Source organism: Heteronotia binoei, chromosome 3 (assembly GCF_032191835.1).
Source record: "Heteronotia binoei isolate CCM8104 ecotype False Entrance Well chromosome 3, APGP_CSIRO_Hbin_v1, whole genome shotgun sequence".
Classification (NCBI taxonomy): domain Eukaryota; kingdom Metazoa; phylum Chordata; class Lepidosauria; order Squamata; family Gekkonidae; genus Heteronotia; species Heteronotia binoei.
In genome coordinates this window covers 149,567,663-149,583,334 of record NC_083225.1, presented here as the reverse complement: position 1 = coordinate 149,583,334, position 15,672 = coordinate 149,567,663, and the positions used below count along the sequence as shown (strand labels likewise).

The 15,672-nt window shown below is 40.6% G+C and overlaps 1 protein-coding gene across 1 annotated transcript; it reads left to right on the top strand.

Moving 5' to 3' along the window:
* Positions 1-582: 582 nt before the first annotated feature.
* On the top strand, positions 583-14,860 carry NEPRO (nucleolus and neural progenitor protein). The gene is made up of 9 exons (XM_060234627.1): positions 583-813; positions 1,368-1,522; positions 5,226-5,302; positions 5,941-6,072; positions 6,633-6,710; positions 11,330-11,667; positions 12,357-12,427; positions 13,239-13,477; positions 14,438-14,860. Exons 1-9 carry the CDS (start codon positions 714-716, stop codon positions 14,826-14,828), a joined length of 1,581 nt encoding a protein of 526 aa, XP_060090610.1. The 5' UTR covers positions 583-713; the 3' UTR covers positions 14,829-14,860.
* The last annotated feature ends 812 nt before the right edge of the window (positions 14,861-15,672 follow it).

Genomic DNA, 15,672 nt, shown 5'->3' with positions numbered 1-15,672 from the left:
AAATTAATATTTTGCTGCAACACCCTAGCTCCCTATGCAAGATCTGGCAGCAAGGGAAGGAAGACAGAAAAACTAGGCTGTAAAAAATAGCCTTATTTGGAAGTTTGCAATTACTGCAGCCAGGGCACTTTTTTGTAGAAAAAGCCCAGCAGGAACTCATCTGCATATTAGGCCACACCCCGGACATCACCATTGTTTCACACAGGGATTTTTTGTAGGAAAGGCCCAGCAGGGACTCATTTGCATATTAGGCCAGGCCACACCCCCTGATGCCAAGCCAGCCGGAACTGTGTTCCTGCTCGTAAAAAGCCCTCACTGCAGCCGCCGAAAATGTGCTGTCTTGGTCGAAAAGCTTACTATATTTTGAATAGGAATAAAGAGGACATAGTTCCCGACTGACTACTTCAGACAAATCTCATTATAAATACCTCTACTATTTAAACTGTGATAATTACCACTAACTAGAAATATTCCTAGCCTTCCAACCCCAAAAGAGTATTTTAATCGGCTTTTCAGAAAGAACCCAAAAAAGGGCATTGGGTAACACTACTTTTAAAACCTACAGCGCAGGCCCTCTACTTCCGCTTTATGAGAACAAGCAGTCACATCCCCTCCGGAATCTCGTCTCCCCCTAGCCACTGACTGGTTGAAGCCGTCAACCGCCTCCCCCCTTCCTGTAATTTGGTTCAGTCCACATTCTCCTCACGGGAAAAATGGCGGCGCCCGCAGGCAGCGGTGAGGTGTGGAATCAGCTGGATGTTCCGTGGCCCGCTTGTAGCGGCACGGTAGCCGTGTCAGCCCTACATCCCTCAGGTGAAGAGGGGTGGGGATGTCGTAAGGCTCTTAAGCTTAAAATCATGTGAGAGCGCGTTCATTGAAGCTTGCTAGCTGCAGACGTGCTGGGTTTCTGTATTGGACTCTTTTGGAATTTAGCTGATTAACACTGTATATTTCAGAAATTTAACGTTTGTGCCTCGGTCAGAGTTAAACATGTTTAGAAAAAGAGGCGTATACTGAATGTTACAATTCTACATGCATTTACTCGAAAGTGTCCTTCGCTAACTTCATTTTTATTTCCAAGTAAACACGTGCACAAGATTGCACTGCATCTCTCTTCTGTTAAAAGCCTTGAATTCTGGGTTTTAAAGGATTCTGGGAATCTGATGTGTTCGTTTTCAACATGAGAACTGAAAAAAATGTTGACTTTCAAGTGGATGTGAACTCTCAGAAGTTATGGGAGCAAGTTGAAGGGGGGGCTTAAAAAGAGTTTAACTGAGCCTGAGCCACATTTCTTGTGATAATTATTTTGTTGAACTGGATTACTGCACAGTGGCATACAAGTGTCTTACTATGTTTTTCTTTTTTAGTGAAATGCCTTTCATCTGTTATGAAGAGGTGTCATGTGGTCAAGAACCTTCTCAAAAGTAAAGCTGTGGTTGCAGAAGGAGAAACTTTGCATGCCATCATGCATAATTTCTACTACCAAATGAGACATCATAGGCCATATTGGTCTCTCAGACAGGTCAGAAAATAAAAATAGCCTCAGAATTAATGTAAGCATGATGATTAGAAGAACTCTTCCGTTTGAACTTCTGGTTGTCAGTCACCATTTCTCGCGACCCACTGTCTAAAGAGCTGTTTCTTCCCATATGTCCCCCTGTGTCAACTGCTGTTTTGGTTGCCACCTTCAGGTTGTTCCACTTAATGTAACCCACTTAGAATCATAGAGTTGGAAGAGACCTTTAGGGTCATCTAGTCCAACCCCATGCACAATGCAGGAAACTCACAAACACTTTCCCCTAAATTCACAGGATCTTCATTGCTGTCAGATGGCCATCTAGCCTCTGTTTAAAAACCTCCAAGGAAGGAGAGCCCACCACCTCCCAAGGAAGCCTGTTCCACTGAGGAATCGCTCTAACGGTCAGGAAGTTCTTCCTAATGTTGAGCCGGAAACTCTTTTGATTTAATTTCAACCCACTGGTTCTGGTCCTACCTTCCGGGCCCACAGAAAACAATTCCACACCATCCTCTATATGACAGCCCTTCAAGTACTTGAAGATGGTGATCATATCACCTCTCAGCTGCCTCCTCTCTAGGCTAAACATCACCAGCTCCTTCAACCTTTCCTCATAGAACTTGGTCTCCAGACCCCTCGCCATCTTCGTCGCCCTTCTGTGGACCCATTCCAGCTTGTCTATATCCTTCTTAAAATGTGGTGCCCAAAACTGAACACAATACTCCAGGTGAGGTCTTACCAGAGCAGAGTAAAGCGATACTATCACTTCACGTGATCGGGACACTATACCTCTGTTGATACAGCCCAAAATTGCATTTGCCTTTTAGCTATCGCATCACACCGTTGACTTATATTCAGCGTATGATCCACTAGATCATACCAACCCCTAGATCCTTTTTGCACATACTACTGCTAAGATAAGTCTCCCTCAACCTATAACCATTCATTGGATTTTTCCTACCTAAACACAGAACTTTACATTTATCCCCATTAAAATTCATTTTATTGATTTTAGCCCAGTTTTCCAGCCTGTCAAGGTCATCCTGTATCCTGTTTCTGTCTTCTTCTGTGTTTGCAACCCCTCCCAATTTAGTATCATTTGCAAATTTAATAAGCATTCCCTCTATTCCTTCATCCAAATCATTGATAAAGATGCTGAACAAAACGGGTCCCAGGACAGATCCTTGAGGCACTCAACTTGTCACTCCTCTCCAAGAGGATGAGGAACCATTCACAAGCACTCTTTGGGTGCAATCCAAACCACATTTTGCCAACTTGTCAACAAGGATGGTATGTGGAACTTTATCAAAAGCCTTACTGAAATCAAGATAAATGATGTCTACAGCATTACCCTGATCCAGCAATGTAAGCACTTTCTCAAAAAAAGAGATCAGGTTAGTCTGACATTACTTGTTCTTGAGAAACCCAAGCTGGCTCTTAGTAATCACATCCATTCTTTTTTAATGTTCCAGGACCGCCTGTTTGATGATTTGTTCTAAAACTATTCCAAGTATAGACGTCAAGCTGACGGGTCGGTAGTTACTCGGATCGTCTTTTTTCCCCTTCTTGAAGATGGGGACATTTGCCCGCCTCCAATCTTCCAACCCCTCTCCTGTTCTCCAAGAATTCTCAAAAATAATAGCCAGAGGCTCAGAAATTACATCCGCAAGCTCTTTTAGAACCCTTGGGTGCAATTCATCTGGCCCTGAGGACTTAGTTTCATTTACAGAAACTAGGTGTTTATGTATTACCCCTCTGCTGATCCTAGGTTGGAAGTTCATACCCTCCTTATATGTTCTGTTTTTGCCATGCTGAGCACTGTTTCCCTCAAAAGAGAAGACTGAGGAAAAGTAGGAATTGAGCAGTTTTGCCCTCTCTTCATTACCTGTTACAATTTCACTTTCTTGCCCTCGCAATGGGCCTACCGTGTCCTTGCTCTTTTTCTTACTCTGAACATAAGAAAAGAATCTTTTTCTGTTGTTTATAGCATCTTTGGCCAGCCTAAGCTCATATTGAGCTTTAGCTTTCCTAACTTTTTCTCTGCAAGCACTGGTGATTTGTTTATATTCATCCTTGGTTATAAGGCCTTCCTTTCAATTCCTAAAGGAGTCTTTCAAGTCTTTAGAGAGCTGTATATGGAGCCACTTTGACTTCTTTAGGCTTTTTCCATTTTTTCTTCTCATAGGAATCATCTGTGATTGCGCTTTCAGTATTTTGCTTTTAAGAAACTCCCACCCTTCCTGAACCCCCTTCCTCCTAAGTATTTCTGACCATGGGGTTTTACCCAGCATAGTTCTAAGTTTATCAAAGTTTGCCTTTCTAAAGTCCAACCTATAAATCTGACTACGTATAGCTTTTCCCTTCCCTAAGACTGCAAATTCCAAAATCACATGGTCACTACTGCCCAGGGTGCCCACTATTTCTACTTCTTCAATCAATTCTTCCTTGTGAGTGAGAATAAAATCCAAGATAGCAGATCCCCTTGTTTCCTTCCTCACTTTATGGAAAAGGAAGTTGCCTGCAAGACAAGTCAGGAATCTGTTTGACTTTTCATTTTTAGCAGAGTTGGACTTCTGGGTAATTTAAATCTCCCATGATCACTGTATCCCTTCTCCTAGAGAACTTTGCAATCTGCTGTAGAAGTATCTCATCCAAGTCCTCTGACTGACTTGACAGACTAGGGTCCATGCCTTGCGCATAGAAGCTCTCTGCTTGTGGAGCAGGCTCCCTGAGAAAGGCATTACTTTAGAAGTTATAAGAAAATATTATAAGCGTGTTTTGTAGACAGTGGCTTTTAATGGGCTTTATGTTACAGTCATTTTCTTGGGGAGGTTTATAAATGGGTTTTTACTATATCTTGTGTATTTTTAATGTTTGGAATTATAACCTGCTGAGCCACAAGGGAAATAAATAAATGTATCAGGGATGATGAAGATAATGTATGAACTTAGATTTGTATGGATAGCCATGTTATTCTTTAATAGTAGAGCAAAATTTTGAGAGCAGTAAAGTTCTTCGCCTGGGATGGGATGAGGACTTTTGACAGTTTGTTCATGGTACCAGTAGAAAAGAGCAAGAGTCCAGTAGCACCTTAAGGACTAACAAAATTTCATATTTCTGAAGAAGTGAGCAGTGACTCATGAAAGCTCAGATCCTGCCACAAATTCTGTTACTCTTTACAGTGCTACCTGGACTCTTGCTCTTTTCTGCTGGTACAGACAGGCTAACATGGCTACCCATCTTGTTCTTGGTAAATTTGTGTTTGAATGCTGTTCCTTTTATTTATACTAGCTGCTTTGTCATAGATTAGAAATTCAGACAATTGTATGTTGGGTCAACAGGTGGAAATGACATAGGATGTAGTGATGACTACAGGAATAAACAACTTTAAAAGGGGCTTAGATAGATTCATGGTGGATAAGTCTATCAGTGGCTACTAGCCATGGTGACTGAGGGGAACCTTCACATTCAGAGGCAGGAGGTAACATTGGGAAGGCTTTGGCCTCGATGCCCTGTTGTTGGCCATCCAGAGGAACTGGTTGGCCACTGGGTGAGCCAGGATGGTGGACTAGATGGACTATTAGTCCGATCCAGCAGGGCTCTTCTTATGCTCATGTATAAAAGTAAAGACTTCCAAGATTAAAGACTTGTTTCTAAAGCTAATCATCCAAAGTAAAGTGAAAATATATGTGATTTTTTTCTATTTCAGGTACAACAGTGTTTGAAGCGTTTAAATCTAATGAATCTGGAGCAATCAGTTGAAAAACTTGCGGAGTTGGGCTCCATGTAAGTAGCATAAACTGGCTTACTTCACCAGTAATCCTAAACAGATCTACTCGATAGTAGGTCCCATATTATCAGCGAGGCTTGCTTCCAATAAAGTGTTGTTAGGGTTGTAACCTGAGCCTGTGGTTCTATAGCTTACAGGGCAATAAAGTTTTTGATGAACAGATGTATAGTAATGTAAAGTTGTGGAAGCTTTCAAATTACACTTCTTTATGAAGTAGAAAGTAAAGATACCATGTAGTTAAAGATCTTCCATTAATGGAAGTTGAAGTCCTTCCATTCCTTTTGTGTGACCAATCCAGCATGTTAGGAGCCCTTTATGTGAAATGAGGTATGCAGTGCAGTCCTATGCAGTTTCTCCAGCCTAAGCCTATTGATTTCAACAGACATAGACTGGAGTAGCCCTGTGCAGCGTTGCTATGCTCGCCATTTTTGAGGAAAACTCGGATAACAAAAGTGAAACAGTTAAGTTTAATAGATAATAAAATGATTATCAAAGGAACAATCCATGGCAAAATGTTCTGCTTGTGAATCAGATATTAAGAAATTGTATTAAGCCAGGTACATGCCAGCGTTAAATAAAGAAGGCTGCCAATCCATAATGTCCATGTGTCTTCTGTTTTTCTCTTATTTTATAGGAAACAGAAATCAGAACATCCCAAAGAGAGTTTGGTACTCAGCCAACCTGTGATTGAAGTGGTGCTAGTGAAGATTTTGGGAGGCTGCAAGCTCTTGCTACGTTTACTTAAATGCTGTTGCACAGCATTTCTGTATCCTTCTAAAATGTTTGAGATCTGACAGGGCAATCCTGAACAGACATGCCTTTAAGCCAATTGACTTCAGTGAACTTAAAAAGGTGTAATTGTGCTTTTAAGATTGCATTGTAGAAGTTTGGAAATTTCTTGCAGTTCTTATTTTGAGATGAAGGCTTGAGATGCTGTGGGTTTCTCAGGCAAGACAGGGTTGTTTAGAAATTCTTGTATTTATCAAGGAAGTGTCCTGTTGTATGTTTCAGTTTTCCATTATTAACTTTTGCAACTCTGTGTGGTTCTGTAAATTAGCCTAAATCAGGGGTGGCCAACGGTAGCTCTCCAGATGTTTTTTGCCTACAACTCCCATCAGCCCCAGCCATTGGCCATGCTGGCTGGGGCTGATGGGAGTTGAAGGCAAAAAAACATCTGGAGAGCTACCGTTGGCCACCCCTGGCCTAAATAATTTTCTGAGTTTTTTCCTTGGGCCTGTCTTAGAATTTTCTACACTCCGAGTCCATCTATTTGTAGATGCTGGTTTTTTTGGTCAGTTGTCCATCCTTGATCAACAAGCTTCTCAGTTTGTATCTTAAGCATCTGTGTTTGGAAGAACACATTCTACACAACACTGTGGTCTTGGGATTGCTGAGCAGATTATGGTATGTATAAAACATTTTTGTTTTGTTTCTACATGCTACCTTGTGTTCCCTGAGCAGAGTATCAACTTCACACATTGCCAGCCATCAGTAGCTTTACTGTGGCATGTGAGGTCACCAGGGCTACTGAGAAGCACCATGGCCCCCCAGGCAAAGATTCCACCTGGGCCCCTCCATAGGACCCTGATCCACACAATGTATCATAAGTACAGAATTCACTTGGCTTGTTGTTACCATGAACCTATAGGAAAAAATGAATCGGCTTGTCTGTCCATCTTTTATTTATTTCCAGCCTTTTTCCTCAAAGGGAAGCCAAAGTGGCTTACATCATTCTCTTCTCCATTTTATCCTCACAATAACCCTGTGAGGTAGGTTATGCTGAGAGTGTGTGACTAGTTCAAGGTCACCCAGCAAGCTTCCACCACAAAGTGGGGATTCAAACCTGGGTTTCCCAGATTCTGGTCCTACATCATGCTGGCTGGCATAACTCACCAGAGAATAAAGCTAGGAGACTCAAAGTTGGCAAAGGATGGTTGTGGGAGCTCAGATTGAAAGGCATGGGACAACCCTGGCAAACGACCACCACCCTGTGCTATTTGTAGCGGAAGTCAAGCGTCCCTATTTGTGGCAGGTATAACTTAGAAAATAAAGCTATGTTTGAAAACTGGCCACCAGCCCTAGAATGACAGTGGAAGTTGCATAGCCAGCTGGAACACCCTGCACCAGGTCATCTTCCTGACAGGCAACATGTAATAAGAGAGCTTTTAAGCAGCCTGTCATGATTCTCTTAACACTCAGTTCCCCAGCCCACCATGGAAAGTTGCTGAGTGACACACTCTCAGCCAGACCTACCTCACAGAGCTGTTGTGAGGATAAAATGGATGATAGGAGAACAATGCAGCTTTGGGCCCCCACTGGGGAGAAAGACTGGATATGGTATTTGTTATAAATCTAAATTTAAATGATATTTTAAAAAGCCAGCATGGTGTAGTAGTTGATCGGCAGACTCTAGTCTGAAAAATGAGGTTAGATTCCTCACTCTTTCACATGCAGCCAGCTGGGTGACCTTTGGTCAGTCACAACTCTCTCAGAGCTCTCTCAGCCCCACCTACCTCACAGGGGAGAGAAAGGAAAAGGAGATTGTAAGCTGCTCCACGACTCCTTCAGGCAGTAAGAGTGGGATATAAAACCAACTCTTCTTTTATAGCAAAGCAGCCTTTATAAAGGACTATAAGATCTTCCACCAACACAACAATAACAACAATCCAGTGTCTGAACTGGGAGTTTTCACTTCTGTTTCACATATATAACCACTAAAACAGAAAATGTTCCATTACCATGCAGGTAAAGGGGGGAAGACAGAAACATCCTTTTGCTATTTTGTTAGATCATAGAGCAATATAAACTCCCTCTTCCCCTTCTGTTCACGATGTTAACAAAGGTTTATTGCTGTACTGCTCTTAAGTACATTCTGTTGCCAAGAAGGATAGGGATGAGAAGGACTTGAGATCATGAACTGAAAATAAATTGGGGGGAGGGGGAGACAGAAAAATTAGGTGGAGGGAGAGAGAAATGAATAAGAAAAGGGTGGTAAAGAGAGAGAAATTGAGGAAAATTAATATTTTTCTGCAATACCCCAGCTGCCTCTTTGCAAAATCTGGCTGAGCTGGGTGCAAGGAACAGAGGAGAGAAAGGTTAGGCTCTTATAGAAAATGCCCTTATTTGCAAACTGGCTATTACTGTAGCAGCTGCAAGTATGCTGTCTTGTTTTGCAGCAGTGCTGGCCTGAAAAAGTCAGTGAGTAAAGAAAGATGTACCTAACTCTTTTTAGGATTGTACTGAAAACCATCTACTTGTTTCAGTGTAGTCCTGGGTCAGAGATGTAACTGATCAGATCAGCTGTGTTCCAAACAAATAAAATTGTTGTTTCAAAAATAAATCAGTTACCCTAAAATGCCATTTCCCTGGTTGCAACTGGAAAACAAGCGTTTACTTTTATGCTTAAAAATGTTATTGGTTTTCAGTATAAAGGGGGGAAAATGTGGGGATACAGAAGCAAAGAAGGAAAGGAATTAGGGGAAAAACAAAACAAAGAAAAGCAATAGATATAGCTGTTATATTTCTACCTTTCAAACCTGATATTAAATTTTTTCTACTGGCAGGTCTTACATTTTAATCCAATACAACCATTACATTCTACAGTCATATTCTATTATAGGTTTTTTTTGCTACTTATGCTTATAATATGAATCTAAACTATTCATCTTTGATACCAACAAATGAGAAAAGCATCAAAGGCAACCGCAAAATAAAAGCCACTAAGTAATCTTAACCATATTAGGGATAAGTACTAATTTTAACAGTAGTAACCATAATAGTAAGCAGATAAGATGAATATAATCATTTTATCCTTAATACTACGTTAATTGTTTCCAACATAAAAAAAAATAAAAATAGAAACAATAAAAGACCAAAATAAAACTAGTAGTACTTTATGTTACATTATCAACAGGATCTATTATTTTAAAAAAGTAAAAAATAAGCAGGAACAGATCTTTAAAGCTTCCAAATACCTGTGTTGTCTAGATTATTAAAAATTGATCCAAATTAGTTATTTATCTGTTAGATATTTAAGTAATTAACTTTAAGTATTTAACTTCATTAAACATTTTGGAGACTATATCTCCTATTTTCATATTACCCTAAGAGAGAAAGAACAACAGACACAAATTTAATAAGCAATGACAGCCTCATTTTCCATACTTATTATTTTTCTTGAATTAAAAAAATCGTATACTCTCTTATAATCCACTCTCTATTAAAATGCTCTATTTGATTAAAAAAAATAGAATCTCTAAGTGAAAATGGCCTCCTCTCTCACCCTTATTTATTTTAACCCATAGAAAAAATCATGCCTCTCTATAATCTACTCTCTATTAAATTGCTCTATTTAACTTTAAAAATATACGCTTCATAATTCAAATAGCAAGCAGAAAAGCAGCATTCTGATTTTAAGAGTCTCTTTGCCATTTCAAAGTCACGCTTCTCTGGAAGTCTTGCTTGTCGTTTCTGAGCCATTCAAGGCCTTACGCCAGTTCCCTTTTATTAATTCCATGTTAACCAATTACCAGAAAGAGCAACAATCTATAATCCCTTCTTTTTAAAAGCTTTCCACAACTTGGTCTTCTTAAAGTAGTCTGCCTTTTCTCACTTTAGCACATATATCCATTTTATTGAAAACAATGAGATCTCCACGCCATCGCTTCCTCCTGCAAAAGCTTTAATCCGGCTTGATTTTCGTCTCCTTTTCGTAGCTGCACACAATGTCTCCATTTTGATTTCTTTCGACTCCTTTCCAACTGGATCTTTATCCAGCTCTTTCATTTCCATAGACATCACTGGGATCCCTTCATCAGTCCACTCTTATATATTTTCCATTTTGCTGTGTTTTAAAACAAAGATTTCCACCTTATCTTGTATTAACTCTGCCAACAAACCGATTTCCTACTTTTAGGAAGATATGGCAACCATAACATCTTTTTTTTTAAAACGCTTCATTTGGTTGAATCGTTATCTTCTCTACAGTTAAACTCAGTCTGGTAATCAGTTAAAAAACCAACTCCCAAGTCCCAGATAATCTATCTTTCTGAATCTCCTCCGGCTATGTGCTTTCCTCTTACAGTCCGCTTGTAATCAATTCCATCCCAATCAGATATCAGAAGCATTTCTCTTAAAAATATATGTGATTTTTATTCAGACCATATTAAGATAAAACAATACTCTTATTGTAGCTTGTTTAGTTGTAAGCCAAATCCATTCAAATACCCCGGTTCAGATCAATTTAAATTCTTAAGAGTTGTTAAGTTTGTTCTTTGTCTTTTTGAAGCCTCACTCGGGAAAAGAGAAAGGGGGGGAAATATCCTCCTCTTCCCCCTTTTTTTGAACAGTCTGGATTGGCATTATACCAGAAGATCCATTAGTTGGTGGTAATAAAAAGAAAGACTTACTTGCACTGTAGCATCTCGATGTTTAAGGTAGAAATATGATATAGTATAGTAGAAGCTTGTTAGAAAAAGCAGGCAGGTATTCATCTCTTGCTGCCATCATGGTGACTGCGATGGAGGAGCATCGGGGCAGCCAGAAGAGGCAAGGACTAGCTGCTGCCATTTCCCTGGCTCCTGTGGAGCCCTTTGCTATCAGAAGGCCCCTCCAGAGTCTTCCTTGGGGTGCCACAGCTGTGGCACCCCTCCTACCTCCTGGTTTGAGGGGGCTGCCGCGAGCGAGCTCCGTGGACCCCATCGAGTTTGAGATGCCAAAATCTGGAAAACAATCTACAAGCATTTACTTTTAAAAGGACTGCTAAAATGGCAGAGAAGGTATCTTCAGCTTCTCACTGTATTTTTCCCGGTCCTTCTGTCAGTCTGGCATCAGTAATTCAAACATGGATTCCTCGATGTTAAGCATTACGATTGGTGAGAGTTGATTAGGTCAACTGAATGGAGGTAGAAATAGGTTTGGGAAGGTGCTGGAGTCCTTTGAGAAAAGAATGGGCATAAGAGACGGCTGCTGCTTAACAGATATGAGTGTTTTCATGTTTTTTCCCCTTTCTTTTTTAAAATCAGGATTCTTTACAGAGGTGTGCTAAAAAGCCTCAGTTCTTTATATGAGAGCCTGTTTGAATTGCTTCAGGAAGTTTCACAAAGTCAGCCAAGGCCTTATATTAAAGAATTTGCCTTTCCTTCTAAAATAAATGAATTTCTTGGAACTGACTACTTGGAGATTCAGAAGAAAATGCCCAAGGCATTTAAAAAAAAGACTGAAACATCATGGCTATCTAAACGGTTTTCAGTAAGCAAGGCCAGGAAGTTGGTGCGTGCAGCAGTTCCTTCAAGACTCACAAACAAAATGCTGAAATCCCTTGATGTTGGACAGCCAGTTCAGATTAACAGAACCAACCAAGGTAACAACCTCTTAATGTGGAAGAGATAGGTGATGATGACCATTCTTGTACAACAAATGTGTGAGCAGTCTTTTTTAGTTCTCCTGTCTTTGGTTTTCCCAGTTCCTTGTAATAATTAAATTGCTAGAACTGCATGACTAGCTTTAATTCAACAGTATGATCCAATCTACTATGGGTGCAGTAGCTGCATGTTGAGGATTTCTGTAGGCTTAATAGAACCCTAGATATCTCTCTGCACACACACTTTTCTGTCTACATATATGCATACAAGCATCATATAAGGCCATGAGGCCTTGCACCTTTCATATCCCCACTGAAACCAGCTGTCTACAAGCTGGATGGGGAAACAGGAGGTGTGTGTAGGGGACTGGGGAGGGGAGGGGGACAGGGCTCTGAGCCTACAGGAATCCTCTGTGTAAGAGTAGTCTGCCTGAAGTGGACTGGATCATGCCTTCTTTGGTCCAGGAATTGTGTGGATGCTTTTGAAGTTGTAAATTTTTTAGCTGCTTGTCCCAGAATGCCATGTAACCAGACTGCTAGGAAAATTTACTTCCCAAAGACAGATGCTCTGTAACAGTGAATGAGGAAAAATGTGAGCACTTTTGATTTCAAGAACAATTTTGTTACTTTGGCTATGATCCTAAACAAATGGAACATTACTATTATATCAACTGTTCTTTTTCTCCTAGATCTTGGAAATGACTTAGTATTCGATGTTAGGACTTTATGTAGACATCCTGATCCTGCACTGCTAGAGATGGTTTGTATCATTCTGTGTTAATTACATTGCATATCTTAAATATATGAAGCTCCCTTCAGCTGCATTGATTAGTTGTGAAAGGCTGCTTATATTATTAGCTCTAGTTATTTAGTAAATCTAAGTTTACAATGTAAGCGTGAAGGCTAGTCATTTTTGCAATGTCTTATTGCATGTTTAGTTGCTAGATAAATTACATATTGAACAGTTCTGTTTGTACTAGGAATGCTTTGTTAATGTGAACAACTTTGTCCCTCCTTCCTCTTTGTAGAGGGGAGGAGCTAATACAATGATGCTAAGCCTGCTTAATGAACAAGAGAAGCCATGTTGGATTAGGCCAATGGCCCATCCAGTCCAACACTCTGTCACACAATGGCTAAAAAAACCAGGTACCCTCAGGAGGTCCAGTGGGGCCAGGACACTAGAAGCTGTCCCACTGTTGCCCCCCCCACCCCCAAGCACCTAGAATACAGAGCATCGCTTGCCCCAGACAGAGAGTTCTATCTGTACCTTGTGGCTAATAGCCACTGATGGACCTCTGCTCCATATGTTCATTGCATATGTTCATTCCCCTGGATACAGTAGAATTTCCTAGCTGATATCTGAAGTGCTGTTGAGGTATGCATGCCCCCAGTGGCAAGGCATTCTGCATCACATCAGTTTTTATTCACATCAGTGGTAAAAGCAGATTGCTAGTTTACTTCTGAGACTTTGTGTAATATTTAGTGCTCAGCATCTCTTCTGCAGAGGATAAACGGTTCTCTTTTACACGTCCTGATGGTACTAATTTCCTTGTTTTTTGTTTTAATTTCAGAACAAATTCCAAGTAAAGCCTCCTCATTTTAAAAAGAGATCTACATCCCTTAAATCTCAGCATCTTAAGCCTTTTTTGACTAAATTGCAAGAAGTGCATTCCTTTGAAGAACTGTCTAATGAACTCAGAACAACAATCCACTGGTGCAAAAGCAAGAAACTTAGATCACAAGCTTTTTGCTTGGGAATGAAGCTTTTGAAAATCAGGCATCTGCAGCATGTGGAAGCTCAGGGATGCAGGTGTGTTCATTATGGCAATACACTGCCTGTTCAGTAACTGTTCTTGACTATGAAGTCTGTAACTGAGGGAGCATGATCAGGTTGGGAAGAAGCAGTAGGGGCTAAAATGTACCCTTGCATAATTTATTCATTCGAAAAATCTTATCAGCATGTGAAATTTACATTACCCTTTCTGGTTCCCTGTCTCACAGGATCTTTACTTCCCTGTTTACACTTTTCTGGCCCCCTTCAATCCAGAAATATGCAAACTATCTTTTCTCCCATTCCATGTGCATGTGTGTGTATCTTTCCTAGCAGTGTTGTGCTAGTATTGCACAGCAGTCCTAGATCATTAATTTAAGCACCTTGCTTTTCTCCCCAGTAGGAATCTAAAGCAGCACATACTACTGTTCATCCCTCTGGCCTATTCCTGTAGCCACTCTGCAAGGTAGGCTAGAGGGAGGGAACAACTGGCCCAATGTCACCAGCAAGCCTCCTTGGAATAGGAACTTTATTATGCACAAAATTTATATCCTCCTTTTTCCCCCTTACAAGGGCAGGATTTGAGCCTAGGTCTCCCAGATCCTGTCATTGTGATCCTCTATTTCTCTCACAGTAGTAACATCATTTATAAACATTATCTGATCCTATCAAATCAGTATGAAAATAGAGTGAGTGGTAATACCAAGGTGCTGTGGCATCACTGTGTGGAACTGTCACAGGAGGCTTCTTATAAAAGGTGTGAAGCAGGATGTTTCCAGCTGAAGGCATGGTGTTAAAAGTGTTGCTTCCTGTCTGGGACTTAAAATAATAATGGAGGCTGTTCTGGATTAGTTAGAACTCTCGTCTTGTACAAAATATTTGTTTATGCAGAATAATCAATTTGGATTCATTGTGGAGGCTGTTTGAAAACTAGTAATGTCAAAACAGCCTTCCTTGTTGCTATTGTTGTTAACAGCTGCTCATCTCTTTCTTTTACAGTTTACAGAGGAAACTGGGTTACATGAAAACGACTATCTGTAGATACCTAACAGTGTCATATTCTAGGCAGAAACCAAAGCAGGGGCTTGGACTAAAGAGGCAGCGCAAACATTCCAGAAATCTAAGCCATAACTCAAAGAAGACACGATCTTGCTTTGTACCTGACTGGAAAAAGACTATCTGTAGTGATACTATAAGTGGTGGCATTCCCATTTCTTTTGCTCAGCAGTTTGAGTATTCATCTAATGTGAGAGATGCTGACAAAAGCTGTACTAGAGGAATAGCTGGGGAACCAGATGAGGCAGTAGAAGGAAAGCCTGCCCATCTACAAGAGGAAATTAGTAAGAGTAAAGATGATATTGATGACATTTTTGAAGCAATAGGCATATAGTGCTATATTACATTAAATTGGATTTGATTGTCTTTGAGTGTTTTTATGAAACAAAGGTATGCTCTATTACAATGTGTTAGGCACACACTGCAGCAATTCTAAATGTTTCCAAGAGAAGGACCCATAAAACTGTGAAGGTGAGTTTCAGTCTCCCTTCCTACATTGGTGATCATCCCCCCTCAAAGATATTGCACCTTCTTTCTTTTTTCCCCTTCTGTCTGCCTATTTCTTTCTCACATCAGGTTTGAAAATGAAATGCTGCCATTTTGGCTTATGTAGGAAAGCCAGTTTGGTGTAGTGGTTAAGTGCATGGACCATTTGTGCTGCATGAAGGTGGTACCTAACTAGGGAATAAAACAAGTTTTACTCCCAGCTTCAGCATATAGCACTCTTTGTCTTCTCCAGGGAGGCAGCCACTTGACTTGCTCCCTGTAGTCCCTGCCCTGACTTTGAGAAGTTCTTGGCTTACCTTGTGCTGTGCTTGAAATAAATCACATGTCCCCCAGCCTACCCCATCTTCCCACTCCTTCTCACTGCTACACAATGGATCAGCAAGCCCTGCTTAGCTGATTCTGGATCCTTCTGCAGTGAGCAGTGGGGAGGATTTAGATCAAAAGTTCTTTATTTGCATGAAGGCTGGAAGTCTTGCCTTCAGTGAAAACACAGTAAATGCCAGAACACTCACAGGTACCACATTAGGGAACAGTGAAACAGACCCATGACTATGGACTCCAGATTTTTACTGAAGGTTGAATACAACCCCACCCCCCAAAAAACCCTGCCTTTAAATGATTCTCAGTTTAACATGTAGGTATATAGAAAGTTATTGATTTCATTTTAAGAT

Bases quoted from the DNA above. Each gene is read 5' to 3' on its own strand.
- NEPRO (XM_060234627.1), top strand. From the start codon at position 714: ATGGCGGCGCCCGCAGGCAGCGGTGAGGTGTGGAATCAGCTGGATGTT. The intron at 6,711-11,329 runs GTATGTATAAAA...TTTTAAAATCAG, and splicing joins GGATTGCTGAGCAGATTATG to GATTCTTTACAGAGGTGTGC. The intron at 12,428-13,238 runs GTTTGTATCATT...TTTTAATTTCAG, and splicing joins ATCCTGCACTGCTAGAGATG to AACAAATTCCAAGTAAAGCC.